Genomic DNA, 19,150 nt, shown 5'->3' on the forward strand with positions numbered 1-19,150 from the left:
CAATGGAAATTAGGAATGTGTATCAGAATTAAGAGCTCAAATATCTAGTTGGGTTTACACCTAATTGTATACAAGCTTTTTGCCACAGAATTCAGTTCCATTGTTTTCCTCTAGTTCTCAGTTTATCACACAACCTCTTCATATCCTGACAGAACTCTCAGCTTTCTAGCATCAACAGATTTCATTAGCATATTCATTGTCTCTTCTCCAGGCCTTTACAATTCTTCCTTTACTACTAGTTTTCACTTTCTTATGATTACCTAATAATTTCTCATAAAGCAAATAAAATTCAGTACTGAAATTTAGACAGATTAGATGCTATTACATTTGTCTTACTGCACAATATTTCTGGAGTGGCATCTTGTTTTACATCCTATCTTTAGTAAAGTCATGGTGCATTCTTTCTCATTTCCTGTTTGCATCTATTATCTTAACTATTCTTTTCTTCAGTGCGTTATAGAGCTTTTCATGTGAACAATTACTAATTCTATATTCACCTACATTATGCTTTCTATGTTTTAGAAGGAGCTGTTACCTTTACTATTGCCAAGTCATACCTTTTGTCTTCACCAAATTGCTTTAAAACCTTGCTGTTAGTTCTGCTACTTCATTTCCCTATTCCTTTAGTATTCTGGACTAATGACTATTCTGTTTGTCACTGTTTGACTACATGAAACTGGAAGTTCTCTTTGCATTTTAGATTTGACAATTGCCAATAACCTCATTCCCATTAGTGCTTAATATCTTTAATCCCCTGGCCAACATTACAGTTCCTTAATGAAAAGAGAGATAAAGTACTCTATTTCTTTAGAGATTTTAGCTACATCACCTTCAGTCTGGACTCTATTGTTCATGCATATTTACACATCTTTCCAGGTTCTTTTCATAAGTAAATGGTTGAAGAACCTTTATTATTTGTTTTAATTCTTTTATAAAATCTGAGTCACCTTGGAATTTAGTAATTTTCTGACCCCTAAGGTCATTTTTTGCTGATCAGTCTTTTATTTCTCCATTTGTCATAGGCTCTCTGCTTACTTGTCATATTATTTCTGGAATTATTATACACCCTGACCAGAAATGATTTTCAGTGGATACAGAGCTGAGTATTGATAACCACAGACTTGAAATTATTATCAAATCTACACCGACATTTTTGAGGACTATGTGTATGTGGGAAACCAAGGAAGGAAAATGGTTTTATGTTTAACATTACAGTTACATTCAGACACTAATCAAGGTGCATAAACAAGGATGCAAGATTTCTCTCACTTATCACATTATCAGTGAAGAAAGATGTAACAGACTTTGACCAGCCTTGGGCTTCTGCTCTGAATTACCCTCAGAAGACGCCTGCCTCACTCTGTGGATTATGTAGGACACCTATGGGATCTACTTATTAGAGATCTAGAGTACTTAACAGTGGTGCAATAGAGCTATTTCTTATTCTGTAGTTGACACCACTCTAACTGCTCATCCTATGCCTATATTTCCATGGTATTCTGTTCTGTTGTCTCAGTGACATTATTTTTCTGTTTCCTTAGATGATAATGAGATATTCACTAGTGGACTAACTACAGGTGGTTAAATGTGAACTAATTTTGTCTGCAACTATGTATAATATAAAACTCTCTGAACACAAAAGAAAATATACAGGAGTACAGAAATTGATAAAGATCAGTTGAAAAAATGGCTGATACAGAATGCAAATTCACACCTTCAGATTAAACTTTACATAGCTTGGTCTACCAGTTCTGATTCAGACTTCATAAATGGACTCAAACCAACATTTTACACCTCTTCAAAAAAGACATGTGAGAGTGCTAAGAAATCCAGTACCCTGGCAAAGTATAACAGACTTACCATGTTTTCACTGTCTAATTTGTTTCTGAATTTTAGTCTTTTTTTAAATTAACAATTAGAATAGGATATTGAGTTCAGGTCAACTAACTGTTTGCAAGAACTTGTGCCATTGATATAAGTAAAAGAGAAAACTGCAAATAAAAGCAAATGCTTTCTGCAAATATATGAACATACGGAAAAAATCTCATTCTGCTAAAAGCATTTTTGTATCTCTTTTTGTGATTTCATCACTGTTGCAGGAGCCTTCTGCTCTGCATTGACTGCCATATGGACCAACCTACCTCTTTCTGCTTCAGCTTTTTTTCTAGCTTCAACTGAAAACACAGTTCCTTCATTGCCTCCATCACTTAATATCTCCCTTCTGGTCTAGTCTTTCTTCCCTGAATATTGTAATTGTATTTACCAGCTCAGGAAAGTGTTTAGAGAGATAACTTGTGTGAGAGATGCAATTCACGTTCAAACTATATTGCTTCTGTAGTTTGGTTTTAGCCTTAAAAATAACCAAAAAATATTATAAATTGCAATTAAAACTAAAGTTGAAAGGATTTTTGAGGATTTTGGTCCTTACCATAAATCTTTCCTGTCAGCATTCCATTCCCGACTTTGCCGAGGAGTTTCAATGTTCGTTTCATCTGTGCATCACCAACTCCACTGTCTAACCATTGTTGGCAAAGAAATACATATTGGTCATCAGTCTTGCCTGATTCATGGATGACAATTTGGTCCAGGTACCATCCGGCTCCATAACCCTCATTATGGTGCTCAACAAGGACTTTGCTTAACTGTCCAAGGTCTACTGCTCTCATTTCAGAGATAGAAACCTGAGAAGGCAGAGGTAAAAAGAATAGCAAACTGATTAAACCATATTTTATCTTCCATCTTTGAGGAGATCATGTTTGGAAAGGCAGACTCCTTTCAATGCTGAAGTATCTTTTCCTTTCTGAGAGTAAGGAAAGACATTAGAGGCTGGCATTCATATTTGGAGAACCTGTTCAGAAACTATCTTTAAATATGTACATTTTTAATTCTTCATGATCACTGCAGCCCAGGCATTATTACGAAAAGCATTCAACATTTTTGGGTAGAAAAAAAAAACCCAGAAATCTCATGAAAATTGAAGTTCAACCACTTCCTAATAACTGAAACAAAGGAAGTGCTTCAAGTATCAGAAGAGACCTGGTAAATTAAATCTTGGTTTAGATAAGGCATTTTATTTTTACATATTTCAAAGTATTTTGCATTCTAAGACATCCTATTTTTCAAGTGGGAAATGTTGTATTATTCAACTCTGAACAGAAATACTGACAGTGTTGATGACTGTGCAAACAAAGGAAGATACTGACATTAGAAACTATAACTAAGGCAGTGCACGCATACAGGCAAGAATTGATGTGCTCTTCGGGTGTAAATAGACATCTGTTTAAATATTGCTACGGCTACCAGTAAACAAAAGCTAAATGGCAACTGCACTAGTGCATGTTGGGATGAATAAATTATGTGAGTGAGAGAATGAATATGTTCTGTGTGAGAGATAATATAAGTGGGTGGGTAGATACATGGGCATGTGTGTGGGTGACATTAAAAAAACCCAGATGGATAGTAGAAACAGACGCTATAATTTTTATTTGTTGCCAACCAGTTTGCCACCAGGCAGGAAAAAGCATGAGGACCAGAAAGCAACAAAGGAAGAGATGATTTTTAGAAAGAATTATGTCATCTGGTCCATTCTACTGTCTGTGTCAGACTATTCTCTACAATGTGATCAGAAAAAGAAAACATCAGAGTTATTATTCCTATCACAGGCTTAGGACTTCCAGCATTTTTACCTTGTTATATCTACAATCTCCTCAAACAGTTACCATGGCAAGTTATACTTCTGCATGTAATGTATATGTAGACCAAAATAAGATCTAGCTCTGAGGAACATCTTGCAAATAACTTTTTGGGTGCACTCATTGCTTTTTAATTTTATTCTTTGTAGTTCCAAGCCAAATATAATTTTCTTGTCAGTCTACATGACCCTTGACTTAGAGGAAATAGCCTGTATTGCTAATATTCATGTTCCTTCACAGCGAAGTCTCTCTGAGAAAGGGACCTATCATTAGTTTCATTCTTTATGATAATAATTAACATTCATTAGACAACAGTGGTCATAATTGCCCATTGTTATCAATGAATTCTCATAATACTACATTAAATTGCCTACTCCCTCAGCATTAGCAAGAATGTACTTTTGGTTGATGTCATTGTATTTCTTTTTTTCCCTTCAGTATAAAGACATTTGGAACTACATTAAACACACTACTGGAAGTATAATTAATGGAAGTCAAAAGGATTTCATTTAAACTGTTTTGCAAACCCATTTTACACTTTTTTCTTACACTTTGTTGCAATTTTCTGCCTTCTTAGCTTTTCCTTATATTCCTGTCCTCTATCAGTTAAGAAAGATCCTTTTTTTTGATGTCTCAAGTTTCCTTAACTGTGTTTTCTTTGCCTGTCCGTTCCATATTTTCCAGGTATATTACTAATGTAATCTTGTCTCTCAAGACAGCTTGCCCTCTACATTCCTTCTTTTCACCTTCTATTCTTAGATATTCTCACTAAAACCTCATTCCAACTTTTTTATTGATGTACTTCTATGTATAAAGAATGTAAGACTAGTAGTAGTATTTTAGATTGCAAATCCATCTAGTCCAATATAGTGTTGCCAACAGCTACCAGTAACAGATTTCTTGAGAAGAGTTGAAAAACAGGGCAAATATATAGAGATGCTTCCTGAATATAAAGTCTCTGAGGCTTTAGCAATTTGTGATTCAGAGATTGCCTGAGCCAGAGATAGCGTCTTTGCACTTAACATTCCACAGTGGAAAGTTGTCTTCCACGACAATGTGCAATGGCTTTTTGCACCAATACGCATTTTGCCATCTGCAACATCTTGTTCCAGAAAGTAAAATGTATTAATTACACACTGTGTAAAAAGCCACGTCCTTTTGTTTTGAATCTGCCACCTGCAGGTGTCATTGAATGCTGTTGAGCTCTTGTATTTCATGAGAAAATAGAAATGCTCATTTTCTCTATGCCATTTTATATTTCTTATCTCCCTCACCCTTCCTCTCATCATCTCTTTTCCAGGCAAAACAGTACTTGTTTGCTTCATTGTTCCTTGTATGGAAGATATTTCATATCACTTGACATTCTTCTTGCACTTTTTAAGACAAGTGAATGAGAACAAAACACAGCATCTATTATGAGTCTGCACCAGAGAACTTAGTTGGAGGCATGACTGTATTTTCTGGCTAGAAGTGGCTGAGTTTTTCCTTTTTGTAATAATTTCTAAAAATTTTATTTGTTCTGTTTTCCTTTTGTTTTGCTTCTACTGGGCATTGGGTTGACATAGTCACAAACCTATCCTTATGGTAAGGTCATTTTCCTATTTCATAGCCCATCATTTTACATGCAAATTTAAGGGGTTTTCCCCCTCACAGCCACTGCTTTTCATTTAGCTACAATGATTTAATCTACCATTTTATTACTCATTCACTCTGCATGAGGTTCTTCAATCTCTGCCACCAGCTTTCATATTTATTAGCTTAGTATCATCAGAACGTTTTGCCATCTCACTGCTCAACTCTTTCCCAAGAACCTATCGCACAATGAAGAACTTGAATACAGAAAATACCTAAGATGCAGAACACTTTCATTGTCCACAGCACAAAAACTGCTCCCCTAAAACAAAGGATCTGTTTGGGAAGACACAGCACTCCGCTGCTCAACTCACTGTGGTGGCTCTGATTTCTTTAACGCAAACACTGACTCTGTATTAACAACTCTGTATTAACAACTCTGTATTAACAACAACTGCCATGTAAATTATTTCTTTTTAGGCCCCTTTTCCAGATTATGTCACCGACTATGTGTCTTTATGTCTTTTATTAACACTTCTAATTGCCTCTAAACATTTGCCCTCAAAAATGCCAAGGATTAACCTGTATTTTTAATTATATAATCGAGAAAATCAATATCACAAACCTTTTCGTATTTTTTTTCATAGAGGTGTTTGGACTAGGACAGCAGGATTTTACAAAAATAACAACTTAGAAAAAAAAAAGAAAGGTTTCAAGAGATTATAAGAAAAGGAAAAGAAAAACCTGCCTAAATACTTTGGGTGGAAGACTATGGGCTAATTGTTAAGTGTTTCCCAATGGAGAGTAATTTCACTAGACACCAGGACACTAAATACTGCTATGAATCTAGCATTAGGTTATTGCTATGAAAAGAAGAGATTAAGCATATTTTAAAAGATATCTTTAGTTTCCTCAGTAGTAGATGACAGTGGAATTAAACTTCATTGAAATATATATATGCTTATCTCTTTTCATTCTTGCCTAAACGACTGATGATCTTCATTTTACAGTGAGAAATAAGGGATACAAGGAAAGTAAAATCATACATTCAGATCACCAGGTAAACCAGTGACTGAGCTTGGAAATGAATGTAGTTATTCTGCCTAGGAATGCTTTATATATGATATCACAGAGTCCACTTAGAACAAATGTTGTCTGAAGATGGTACCTAGAGCTAAGCTAATAGAAATTAGGCAAAGAAGAAAAAAGAGAAGCAGAGGAGGTGATGGCAAATTTTTAAGAAAATTGCAAATGTATTATTGAAGAGTCAGAAAAACATATAGGAATGTCTAAGTAGGATGATTAAAGAACCATTCTTCTATACAAGGAACAATGCAGCAACAAGACAGTTGAGTAGAAGAGAGAAGTCAATAAAAGCAGGAGAGAAGCAGAGAGAAACAAAGAGAAGAAAAGCTTATACAAATTCATGGAAAAAATATATCAATTACTCAGGAACACATGATGACATGTCTGGTTTCTAAGTTTCTAAGCTCAAGAATATATTTTGACATTACAAAGGAAGTGAAGGAAGACTTGTTAAGGGCAAGGCTGGGAAAGCAGTGGAACATGTTGCCTAGGAAAGCTATGGCATCTCATCCATGAGAGAGTATATGAAGGGGTATGAAATATAGAGGATCCTGCTTTGTTGTACAGGATGAATTGGTCATTTGAAATGATCAATTAAATCTCTTTAAATCCTATCTAGTCATACCTGGTCTGAGTCCAGGGTACGTGGAACATGTTGTATAGATGTAATCATTACTATGGTAATTAGCAAAGGTTGACCAGAAAATCTCTCCTAGGATATATCTTGAGCAGATCCAGTATTTACAAGCAGCTTTATCTGTTTGCAATTCTATATATAAGTGGATTAATTAACATATAGTAGCTAACACATTTAAAATCTTTCTTTCAACTCTGTCTGGACAGATCTTTTGAAAGAAGTGCATTTTAAAGGAGTAATCACAGGAAATAGCCCTAATATTTCTATGCAGCAGAAAATTAAGTGCTGAAATTTAAGTGCTGAAAGTGCTGAAAATTAAGCCACAGAATTTTATATATCATTGGATTCACTTCCAGATTCTAAGAACAGTTACTAGTGGTTTATAGGTTTTAAATTTCTTGGTAATTAAACTATTCTTAAACTGTAATGCCAATTCAGGTTACTTAGTAAGCAACAAATTCTTTCCACAGGTTACCAGAGTGTAACATCAAGGTTTGTATTTCATAATTAAAAAGAAATATGGTATTGGAAAAAAAATAAAATAAAAAACATGCAAGGAAGATAACTTAGTACTAACCTGTCCTCTCTCAAAATTCGAGTGCCTTAGTTGCCTTTTACTGGAATCTCCCTGCTCTCCAAATACTGTAATAAACACATTTGCATCAGTCCCTGCTGCAGGCAATGTTCCCGTATGAACACTGATCGAGTAAAGGACTTCTGCCATGAAAAATGAGTGACACAAGACATTACCAAATCAGACTATTAGTAACATAATTATCAAACATTATAAACCAATTTATTTTAGGTACAAGATCAATTTCAAGACCAAGGAATTAAGTTACAGGAATTGACATAAATTTTCTGAGTTTCATATAGATTGCTAGCTACCTCACAGCACACAGTACAGCATCAGAGATGAAATGTCCTTTATGAATCAATGCAACAATACATGCTTGCATGACAGAAGAAGATGTCCTAGTTCTGGACTCTTACCCAGTGGTCATTGAAATCATCTAAAAGAATCACACTGATTCTATCAGGCATTGTAAAAAGCATGGAGTTCTTGTGGGAATTTAAGGTATTAAACTGAGTTAGGATTTATCAACTCTAACACTTTACCGAGGAAAAAAAACACAGATAGAAAAGATGAAATCCAGTTTCTGTTCTGGATCAGCTGAATTATATTTTGACCTCACATTTTGCGAATTATGGCCAATATCAGTTTAATATAGCCAGGAGAAATGGCTCAGCTATTTATACAAATATGCACTGTTATTATTATTCTTCACCACAAAGGATAGCTTGCCATGACTTTTGGCTGATGAGTTATATAGTACATATTCTTTGAGGCAGCATGACAGAGGACTTTTTATGAGTTCTGTGAAGAATTAAATGTTATACCAGGCTCTTTAGATATATTTCCATTTCCAGTCTAGCCTTTGGTTAGATGTTAGATGCAAAAAGTTTTAAATATTTTAACTAAGTCTTCTGTTCATAGAGTATAATAAATGAGAATTCTTTTCTAAATATTTTATAAAATGTAATCAGAACAAAAGAACATGTTATCATATTTTAAACACGATGATGAAATGAAACAGGGTTTCTGGGCCAGGAATGGGCCTTGAAGAAAACCTAAAAAAAGATTGTATTTTCTCTTTGTGATTCATGCCATTATGACTTGGCACCTGCCCTTTTTTAATCTGTGATTCAGTCCCTCACCAAGTGTAAGTCAGTCATTTGCTCAAAATTGCAACAGAAATATACTAATTCAGCTGTGTGCATTTTTCAGACTTTCAAATTGGTACTTAGTCTAGGGAAAACAATATATCAGTTGTTTTAAAACAAGAAAATGCGTTAACTACACGTGTATTTAGACCCCCACATGGTTTTGTGCAGGTCTATTGAATGAATCTTCAAAAATATTTTTGAGTGTTTTTTTAATGTATATAAAATGCTTTGCAGTCTTGTCCATTGTGTTCATCCCATTAGGCAGTTTACAGTTTTGTGTATGTACGTGCATTTGCTCGTGTATTTATTCTTTATCTCAGCAGCATACCCCTGAGTGGTGGCTTGTCTGGCCAGACTGCTGCTAGCTCTGTCACAGTCTCAGATCCATCTTCTCCAAACAGACATGGAGCTTCAGTATGGAAGCCCAGCTCTTGTTTAGTGTCCAGGTCTTTTAGCCGAAGCTGCAGACAGAATCAAAGTAAGAAATTAATTTATCTGAATTGCTTGATTTTTTTATTTCTATCCCAATAGAAACCTACATTTCTTCCTATTTCTAACTCCTGAACACATTTTATAAAAGCTGCTGGATTCTGTATAAGAGTTACAGCAGTTGCTTCAAGCTCCTAATTCTGCAGCTTGATGTTTATAGGTGTATTCTTCATTGCATATTGACACGAGCATAGGACCCATTTGTAGAGAACCAATGAAGGATACAGATTAAATTGACCTGTATGTGTTTGCAATTTCAGAATGTCAAATGAATGCATACAGTTACATCAATCTTAATAGCATATGCTATTTGATTTTTGCAAAAACATTTGCTTTGCTACTTTTTATTTATTTAAATGTGACTTGCTATATCTCAGCTAGGATTTTCAAAGTCGACAGGAATTACATGTCCAGCGGTCTTCAGGGCTCCCTGTGGAAATGAGTTGTTTAAAGAATGAATTTCAGTAGAAGGTGCAAGCCTTAGGTCCAGCTTCATTGCACTTGGCTTTAAACACTCATTGAACAAATTAGGTACCAATTTTGTGAACTTTGAACCTCCAAACCAACTAAGGATGCACAGTCTTAGGAGCCACATATCCTAGCTACTGAGATGGTCAGTGTGGAAATTAGATTCACAGGAGGGCAACTCAGATCATAAACTCTATCCTACATCAGGTTATAAAATACAGAGTGGAAATCTATCAAGTGTATGCAGAAACATTTCTGGTAACTATGACACACAGTATTGAACTTTAATACATAGCTAATGACTGCAAGTTTGCAGGAATGGTTTCTCCAGCCTTTAAAATCTCTTTGTATAGAAATAGTATATCCAAGGCATTTAAACCAAAACAAAATGAAACAAAAACTTAATTTCATCAAGACAGTAAGTAATTGACAGTGACTGAAATTCTTAGGCAGGGATTCCCAAAATTAGTGAAGTGACTTCTTACCAGTACAGACACCAGTGACAAAAGCAAAACTTTGAGCTCATTGTACAAAATACACATACCAGAGTTTGGAAATCCTGAGTACAGATTTCTTCACGTGGATTTTAATTTCAAGCTTTGAAATGTATAAATATTTATATAATTGAATGATATAATTTAAATTATTGGGAATTTGACAGGTCCACTCTTAAAAATTTTGTCAGACTGTCTTGCCCTTGAGTTCCTAGAAATGTAATGACTGAAGATTTTTCTTTGTTGCTTATGCATTGTGTCCAGTGCTTCACAAGATCAGTCACAAGGGCTTGCAGACAAAAATAAACAATTCTCCACAACCCTTTCCAGAATTAAACCATTAATTAATCAAATAAGAGGTGTTTTCATTTAGATAGCATCAAATTCCACTAAAAATGCAGCCCATTGCTTACTTCTATTTTGCACTTGCAAAACTGAATTTTCTTACACTAAATGTATAAATTCTTCTTATACAAAAATATTCTCGCTAATTTCTATCAATATATACAACACCTAATTAAATATCAATAAGTACCACAAGCTCCTATGTGTATTAAAATTGCTCTAAGGGTTACCTGCATATGCAGGCAGAAAACCTGCTAAAACTGGACTCATAAAAATGAGGTGTGTAAATTTATGTAGACTTTGGCCTTAAAATGAAATGTACCTGACAAATTCTTGTTGATTGTAAGACTATGTTTGTGTGTAAACTTTTTCTCCAAATCATATAATGTTTCTATATTCTACAGAAAAGTGAAAAATGGTTTTGTATTTCATTTTGGAAAGAGCCAGTAAATATTTTTGTGCAAGAAAAAGCTACTCCTTTTATAGTACTACACCTTCAAAATTCACAGAAAATACATACATTTTAGCTAAGGTTATATAATTTTCTACAGAAGTGTTCAGAAGATTCCAGGAGATAACAGGAAAAACTCTTACAATTTTTATAGTACCTCTGTAAAGACCAAAATAGGGAAAACAGAGATTGGCAAAAGGAATATAGAGGTTTTGTCTCCTTTTTAGCCTTTGCAGTTTCATCTGTAAGCCGTGTTTCTGAGACATATCTGAAACTTTTGATATTACTTTTTTCACTTTAGAAGAAATCAAGGATAGATCTGCACATTAGTGAACAGCTATACCTATATGCACTTCAGCAGGTGCAAACAAGGTGGATCTGCCCACAAAGAGATCAGGAAGTTGTAGGCAGTCATCTGTTGATACCAGGTAATAGACACAGAAAATGACTGGCTTTGCTAGTGTGATGCAAAGCAAAGCTAACCATCTGTCTTTCAACAGAAGTTATTTACTGGTGTGCTGAAGAGTATTGCAAGCGTATATGTATTGAATTTGGAATACCTTGTGAAGTTTAATTCCTCTTCTCAGGGATGGACCGGATAACTTAAAGGAAAGTTTTGTTATATCTCCAATATCACCAACAGTCAACTGTTGGGAAAAAAATAAAATAAACATTGTATGTAATAGTTTGTATAACTCTTTAAACCCATGTTAAATAATAAATAAATACAATAGGTAAAAACACTAGTCAATTATATTAATATTGGAGTGAGGAAGTCCCGTTAAGACAGCAAGTTAATTTGGCCTCATGTTTGTATCATAATTTATGTTCATTTTTAACTGAGAGAATTGGCTGCAGAGCCTACACCAACACATCAAAAGCAAGAAAATGGATGACCGGTTCTGTGTTTTCAAGCCAAATTCATATTACTATCCTTTTCTCCTGGTTTCCTTATTTACAACCTCTCCATCACATCTTTATTCTCAAACTTGAATTCACGATGATTCTTATCCTCGGCTATTGGTTCTGTTCTTGGCTATTTTAGTGCTCAAGAGAAAGTAAGTAAGTTCTATCATATGCTGCTGCTTGTATCTTTTCCTCTTGCATCAGTTAAGCAAGTGATGTTTATATTGCCATTCCACAAAAGATGGGTAATGAGGTTTATTTCCTCATGTTTAAGAATAAAAAACTTTTGAAAGGGGCGATCCAGGTGCGTGGGAGTGCAGAAGCTGCCATTAACTTTGTATGCAAACTACAGATTTGACATTTGCCCAGGCACAAACTCATTTTAAAGAGATACAGCTTCTAAGTAGTAAAAACAGATTAGTTGAGGTTTGAGAAGCAGAATGTAAAGGAAGTATGGAACAGCTTCATCATTGATTGCCTTACTTTTGAGGCCTACTAGTCTTCATTCAAAGTTAAAGAGGTTTTTCACATCAAATTTGGCATTTGCTAAAGAGAGATTTACTAAGAAATAGGTGTTAGCCCACAAGTGAGAAGTTCTCCAAGAACTGTTTATATAGGACATGGAGGTATAAACATTAACACTTACCAAAAGAAATCATTCCACACAACTTCACACATACTGGCTGCAATTCTTATTTTACTGAAACTATTTGGTAAGACTTTTGTGAAATAAAAAAGAAACCAACCAAAAAAGGATCATCACGCAGATTTTGAACTTTCTGTGCAGGGGATTTCCCTTTTCTTCCAAATGCAACAACTTGAATGTCAGGAACATCTTCTGGTACTTGTGTACAGTGTACCCATGTTTGCCATAGTCCTCTGCTTTTCTTGTCAAAATTTTTCACAAGAGATGTCACAGATGTTTCTGCCATGAAAAAAGAAAAAAGTATATTTAGAACCTGTATCTAAGTTATAAGGCAGCATAAACCAAAAGATACAAGATTATATTGCCTGCTAGTGCTGGATTTAGCACAGGCAAGTAAGGCAACGAAGACACAAAACCCTCATTTGTTCATGTTAGTCCTGCGGAGAGGTAGAAAACCGGGCCAGCTGCTACGTAAATCCATGTCACACTCACACAGGAGCCATGCCTATTTTCTTTGTATCATTCCAAGGACAGGAAATGTACTACCAGAGGACATTCTTTCAATACAGCCAATTCCATATTCTCCATCCCAGGCATAATTTCTTCCTCCTTGTTTACAGAAGGCACGATTCACCTTGGAGAGGACCCATGTCCCTCACCACTGGAGTTCCAATGCTCAGTTCTGCCTACAGTATGAAGTGGCCTTGTACCAGCTGTGTTCTGCTCTACCACACAAGAGTGATTCATTTCAAATAAAGGACACTTCTCTTACCTTTGAGCGGAATTGCCACTTCTACAAAATCTTTCTTGGAGCGTTTATTTATCCAGTCATTGTGAACAAAAACATGTGCAGAGTAAGGGTAGAAGTCTTCTTTTATAACAATTTTTTCCAAGAACCACTCATCTGAAGGAAAATAAATGGAACATTATTTATTTATACCTTTTAAGCAACAAAATATTCTATGTACACAGTCATAAGTTTCTATCTTAGGCAAATCAGTAAAGTGTGTTTTTTTGATGAACTTCTTAAGGAAATAAGACTTCTGAGAATATATGTTGGCAGTGTGTACATGTATTTCTGTCTGTTCCACTACAGTCCAAAATACTTGACAAAGTGAAGAAATCTTTACATTTTTACAGATCTTGTGAAATTAAATGTAGGGATAGATTTGTCGTAATGATTATTACCATCTCAGAGTATGGAAAGGCTTCTGTCTGAGATTTTTAGATACAAGAAGTCCCCCGGATGAAATTATTAATTTATTATTAATTATTAAATTAAAAAAACTATCAGGATTTCTATGACATTAGCCATCAAAAAATTCACTCAACACACTGGTGAGGCACTAGTAAGGCACAAACTTTGGCTTAAGGTTTAATCTTGATTGAGACCATTGTGTTGATTCTTTGGAAACAAGCATTTGAAGAATCAGATCTCTGAGTAAACTTGGTTACACTCCAAGACTTGGTGAAGTGAATGAAAGTTTTAATGTTACTATCTAGGAAATATATGGGAAATAGTCTCCCAATCAGTTTATCTGAGTCTGAGTTTACCAGTCAGAGTCAGCTTATAATCTTGGGGTTTTTTAAAAATATCAAAGAACGAAAGACTCAGTTTATCATACTCTGGAAGAATCTTATCTCCATTATCAACATTATCTACAGAAGTAGAATATCTGCAGAATCTCTGTTCTTTTGCCTTTAAAAATGGGCCAAAATTGTAGCTAAAGGATTGAATAAAATACCAATTCATGATGCTCCTTGCTGTTGCTATTCATTTTTAAGAAATAAGCAATTTTCCTTATCTCCAACAGTAGCTGTGGAGTTGGAAGGAGAATGAGAAAAAATGCTGCAAGAATGCAGCCTTTTTATCTGCCATTCAACCTCACATACACAGTATCCCTTAAAAAAAATACGTATTTTGCATAGATTAGAAGAAAAAAAAGCTATGAGACCAGAACAGCCTTTCTTCCCTCTTCCACTTCCCAACCTAATGAAACAATTTCATCTTCTTATGTTTATCTAGAAGCATTTAGTCCTGAAAGTAAATTCCTTTTTTTTTAAATTATCCACAATCTAATAATTTACGTTATTATTACCTTACATTAACTGAAAAAATTGCTGACCTTTTTTTAGACTTTTAAATCCAACCAGAACTTGATTCAACTTGCCAAGGTATACTGATTGGATTTTGAAAATATCCACCTGCAATACAAAAATAATGAAAATTATATTTTAGTAAAACTTAATATGTATCTGCTTTTGAATATTTATCAGTTTAGCCTTGTGTCTGGTCACCGGTTTGTATCTCAGTGGAAGCAAATTTATCTCGTTTATGCCATTTCACTGGCTTTGAATTCATAATTAATTATTACATGCTATAGCCCACCTTTTCTGATCCAGTTAATGCTATGAATTATGAATTTCAGAATGCTGCCATATTTAATAGGAAGCAATTTTGGAAACATCAGATATACACACTAGTTATAGTGCTTCTTTCTAGTACCTTCATGGACTGAACTAAGCAAATCAGATCAAGTACTAGTATGTTGAAAGTTACTTTGATCTAGAACTTAACTTACAATGAAACTGATTAATAGGTGTCTAGTAATTCTGAAAATCTGAAGCAATTTCATTTTCACCAAAGTTCACAGCTAATTTAGCAAATTGGGCAACTAAATGGGAATTAAGTGAATGGTATCTGTGAAGGTTTCAACCACTGTGCTATTAGGATAAGGATTCCCATTGAAGTCATCTCTATAATAGGTCAGATTTTCTACATACAAAAGACTTAAATGATTAATAGACTTCATGGATACTTTTCTTTTTTCCCTACTGTAAATCTTTATAGTGTATTCACCTCCTTGCATAAGCATGGTAATCTACTTCTTTGTGCAGTCACCTTCATAATCAATGGGAAAGCTCACGTAAGTGTGCGCACTGATACTGGGAACACACATCGTTTCGTGTTATTTGTTGGCTCTTTTGAGTTGGGCCTGGAGAAGTGAGGTCTGGAAACATTATTCATTAATGGATTCATCTACTCTTTTGGGAAACCAGCTGTGAAATTAAATCTCCATAGCTAAGACTTTTATTTTGTGTGACTTTACGAGCTATCCTGCTGTAGACAGAAGCAGTTGTCTTGGAAAGGTTGCGTTGAAAATGCAAGTAGAATACAACAATGGGGACTAGTTTGAAAACAAACAGTAAATTGCTTGTACTGTTCCCGTGGTTGTACAGTTCCCAAAATTCACGCTGCTTGTGAGAATCATACTGATGACAAGAATCATCTAGGAAAAAAAGAGTGATTACTAAGAACATAGCATTAGTCATTTGAGGGAAAATTGGAGTAAAGAAAGCTGTGACAGAATGAACCCAAACAGTTGTTACTTGAAATCTTTTCTATAAGCAGAAGATTAAGGTGTTATAGCCCAGGATATAGAAAAGCCCTTTAGAGTTTCAGAGGAAGGATTGAGCTTCCTGAACAAGCCCGTTCAAAAACTGACACAGAATCTGGATTATACAAAAAAATCCTTGTGAATTTGCGGATGAGTCGCACTTCCACAAAACTGAATATTCACAGAAGTCAAGAGCTATTGTTCACATATTTTTCTCTACAAGTTTTATTCTTAGTGAAAATGTAGCCATTCTTACAAAATAAAGAATTTTTAAAAGGATCAGGACAGTTCAGTTTTCTGAAAGAAATGGGAATCAGTCTTTCTTTCAGTCTGCAGATACCTTATCCATTGTAGTAGTCTTGCTGTTCAGATTTCTCTAAGGTACTATCCTTAAGACATACTATGTAGGACTATTATCTATATCACCAGAAAGAGTAACCTATAAAATTTCCTACATTAAAAGCAAGATGAGCCCTAGTATTCTGTCATCATTAATTTCAGATTTTTCTTGTGAAGTCTGAACTACCAGTTTGATCAGTTCTTGATGAACACAACATTGGGCATGCATATTCTCTTCCAGAATGGAGAAAGAAAATACAGGAGGGCATAATGACAAAGGTTTGATTTGTTTTCATGCAACAATACTGTGTCTTCCAGAATCTTTCAAAATAGTAAGAAAAGCAGATGAAATAAACAGAGGCATGTATAGAGAATAAATGAAGCATATTGGAAGCAGTTTTCTCTAGATTTATGCACCAGAGAAGACACTACTCTAGACTGGCTGGCAACAGTGACATACTGTCTCATACCCTCCCCAAAAGAAGATTCCTACGTACTTCCCAATGATTTTATGAATTCTTTAAAACAAAAACATCTTCCATGCTTAAATTCAAAACAAACAGTAGGGTCTAGTAAAGTATCAGCTAGACATGTCCTGTTGATCTGAAATAGATAGTTCCTTTTGCTCTGAAATTTTAGTTACTTTTTTCTTATGCCAATAATCACTCCAGGAATTACTCTTCTAGGAAAAGCCATTTAACCTCAAAAAGCAACAACATGTTTACCGTGTTTAAAAGCAATAAGTGGGTGGACAAATTGGAAACATGAAAAAATAAGACTCTCCTTGAAACAGCGACAGTGTTCAGGAAAGTTAACAAGAAGAGGTCATGGACTAGTTTAGATGGAGTGGTTACAAAAGCAAGATATCCTAACAGAAATGGTATCAGTTCTACCAATCAAGCATATTTTAACAAAGTGGTGATGCCTCCCTGGCCTTAAAAGTTTGGAATATTAAAACAGAACTCTTAGAGAACCTTTAGTCCAACTCATAATTACTTCATCAGCTTAAGTGTTTTACTGTTGCACAATGCTGAAGATGCTTTAAAACACCTATAGACACAATTGCCTCTATTCTAAAAGAATATTATACCTATATGGAATATAAAACTTCAGTATTTCTCATACTCTGTCCATGAAAAGCTTTATGTAAATGTAAGTTTTAACAAAAAGACACAAATTCAGTTACGTTTTCCCACATTGCTTTACCTGCCCTCTTGCCAAAGTGATCAGGCTCTTTTTCGAGTTAAGCCATCGTTTCCCCGAATAACTTTTTTCTCCTTGTATACAAAGATAAACTTCACCAGTGGCATCTGCTTTCTTCAAGTCTCCCGTGTGCAAATGGATTGCATATTCCACAACTTCAATAAAAATAGACATAAAACCTTAAAAAGTCAGCAAGAGAAAATACTCATTCTCTTCTTGCCCCAAACTTGCATTTTGTAATGATTCCCGGTAGAAACCATTGCAAATTTCATCGAAATTCCATACTGTATCACAAAACAAGGAGTGCAGGTTTCTTCAGTCCTGGTGACGTGCATAACCCAAACATATTCCCCCTGTAAATCTCCCTATATGGCAACCTGCAGAATACAGATTTGCTCTGCTCTGACACCACTCCCAGAAAATCAGCACTTCTGGCTGGTGTTTGAGGCACAGGATCTCCTGTGTACCGTCCCCTTCTCCCTAAGGTAGAAAATTCCTTTCTTAGAAAAATGTCATGTTTACATCCTTTTTGGAAAGTCTGAGTTCTTCTTTCTAAGACTGTTTACTGATATTTCTTTGTTACTTCCTTCACTCTCTTTATTTCTGTTTATCACTAGTCAGACAATAATACTATCACAATAATCTTAAGTTAAAATATGTTAGTGTGAAACAGAAATGATGACATAAAAATGCTTTCAACATCAACTTTAACCCATAAATATAAAAGCCTCCTCACATTTTGTATCAGACTCCAAAGAACCTTCCATTTATTGCACAATAACCCATAAATCCAGGTCAGCTAAGTGAACTTTGAGTTTAAGGGAAAGCATTCATGATTTTCTCAGCTGTGGTCGTAGTATAGCGATTAGAAGAGACATCTATGACCCCTATAGGAAGCTTCTGCTTCCTTGCCTCTTTCTGACATGGTGCATAGGGAAGTGATGCAGATGAGACAAGATTGCATTAATACCAAATAAACTTCATGGAAAACTCCTATGTTCACTTTTTTAATGACCTATTTTAGCTCCAGAGTTTTTCATGGAAACAAGGAACAAGAAAACACTTAAACAGAAACAGGTCACCATCTCAATATTCATTGTTATTTGCATCATTTTAACAAGAAGGAGACCAGGAAAAAACAAGGGGTTTTGGGGGCCTTGATTGGGGGTTTTTCCTTCTGGTGTTTTCTGTTCTTATTCAAGTTATAATAAATCTCAGTTGTATAGTGTGTTCATTTGTATAATGTGTTCATTTTTGCTCATTTATGTAACGAGCTGGTGCTGTCAATTTAGGAATCTAACTTTGGTGGTTATGTTAGGAATAAGATCCTTTTGCAGTCAGCAGGGAAAGGCAGGTGCTATAGAAAACACCTATGATGGGTTCTCATATATTCTAGAGTGAGACACTGGAAGTTAGGAGTCAGATGGTCTAAATGTTCATCTGCTTCCAACCACAGGCATCATTTCTTCAGCCTAAGAAAAAAAAGCTATTATTGTGCAGCAACACAGGTTTGTAAAACACACCTTTCTAGTATTTTTAATAAGGAGGAAAACATTTTTATCCACTGTAAAATGCAAAGTCACATTTAGGATGCGGGTAATGAGCAATGCACATGTACCAAGAATATATTCAAGAGTGCTTATATTACCTCCTGAAAAAGCACCAAGACAGATTTTTTTTAAGGACTGAGCAGCCT

At 35.0% G+C, this 19,150-nt stretch overlaps 1 protein-coding gene across 1 annotated transcript in view; it reads right to left on the minus strand.

The window, feature by feature from the left end:
• RP1 (RP1 axonemal microtubule associated) overlaps positions 1-19,150 on the minus strand; it is a 171,464-nt gene that overhangs the window by 39,356 nt on the left and 112,958 nt on the right. The window contains exons 38-45 of the mRNA XM_050322391.1: positions 17,458-17,609; positions 14,641-14,719; positions 13,287-13,418; positions 12,615-12,793; positions 11,523-11,609; positions 9,044-9,176; positions 7,565-7,704; positions 2,429-2,681 (exon numbers count right to left, since the gene is read on the minus strand). Of these exons, the coding sequence (XP_050178348.1) occupies positions 2,429-2,681; positions 7,565-7,704; positions 9,044-9,176; positions 11,523-11,609; positions 12,615-12,793; positions 13,287-13,418; positions 14,641-14,719; positions 17,458-17,609 (1,155 nt within the window). The remainder of the gene's footprint in view (positions 1-2,428; positions 2,682-7,564; positions 7,705-9,043; positions 9,177-11,522; positions 11,610-12,614; positions 12,794-13,286; positions 13,419-14,640; positions 14,720-17,457; positions 17,610-19,150) is intronic.

Source organism: Myiozetetes cayanensis, unplaced genomic scaffold (assembly GCF_022539395.1).
Source record: "Myiozetetes cayanensis isolate MyiCay16 unplaced genomic scaffold, myiCay2020 scf1, whole genome shotgun sequence".
In the NCBI taxonomy this organism is placed as follows: Eukaryota; Metazoa; Chordata; class Aves; order Passeriformes; family Tyrannidae; genus Myiozetetes; species Myiozetetes cayanensis.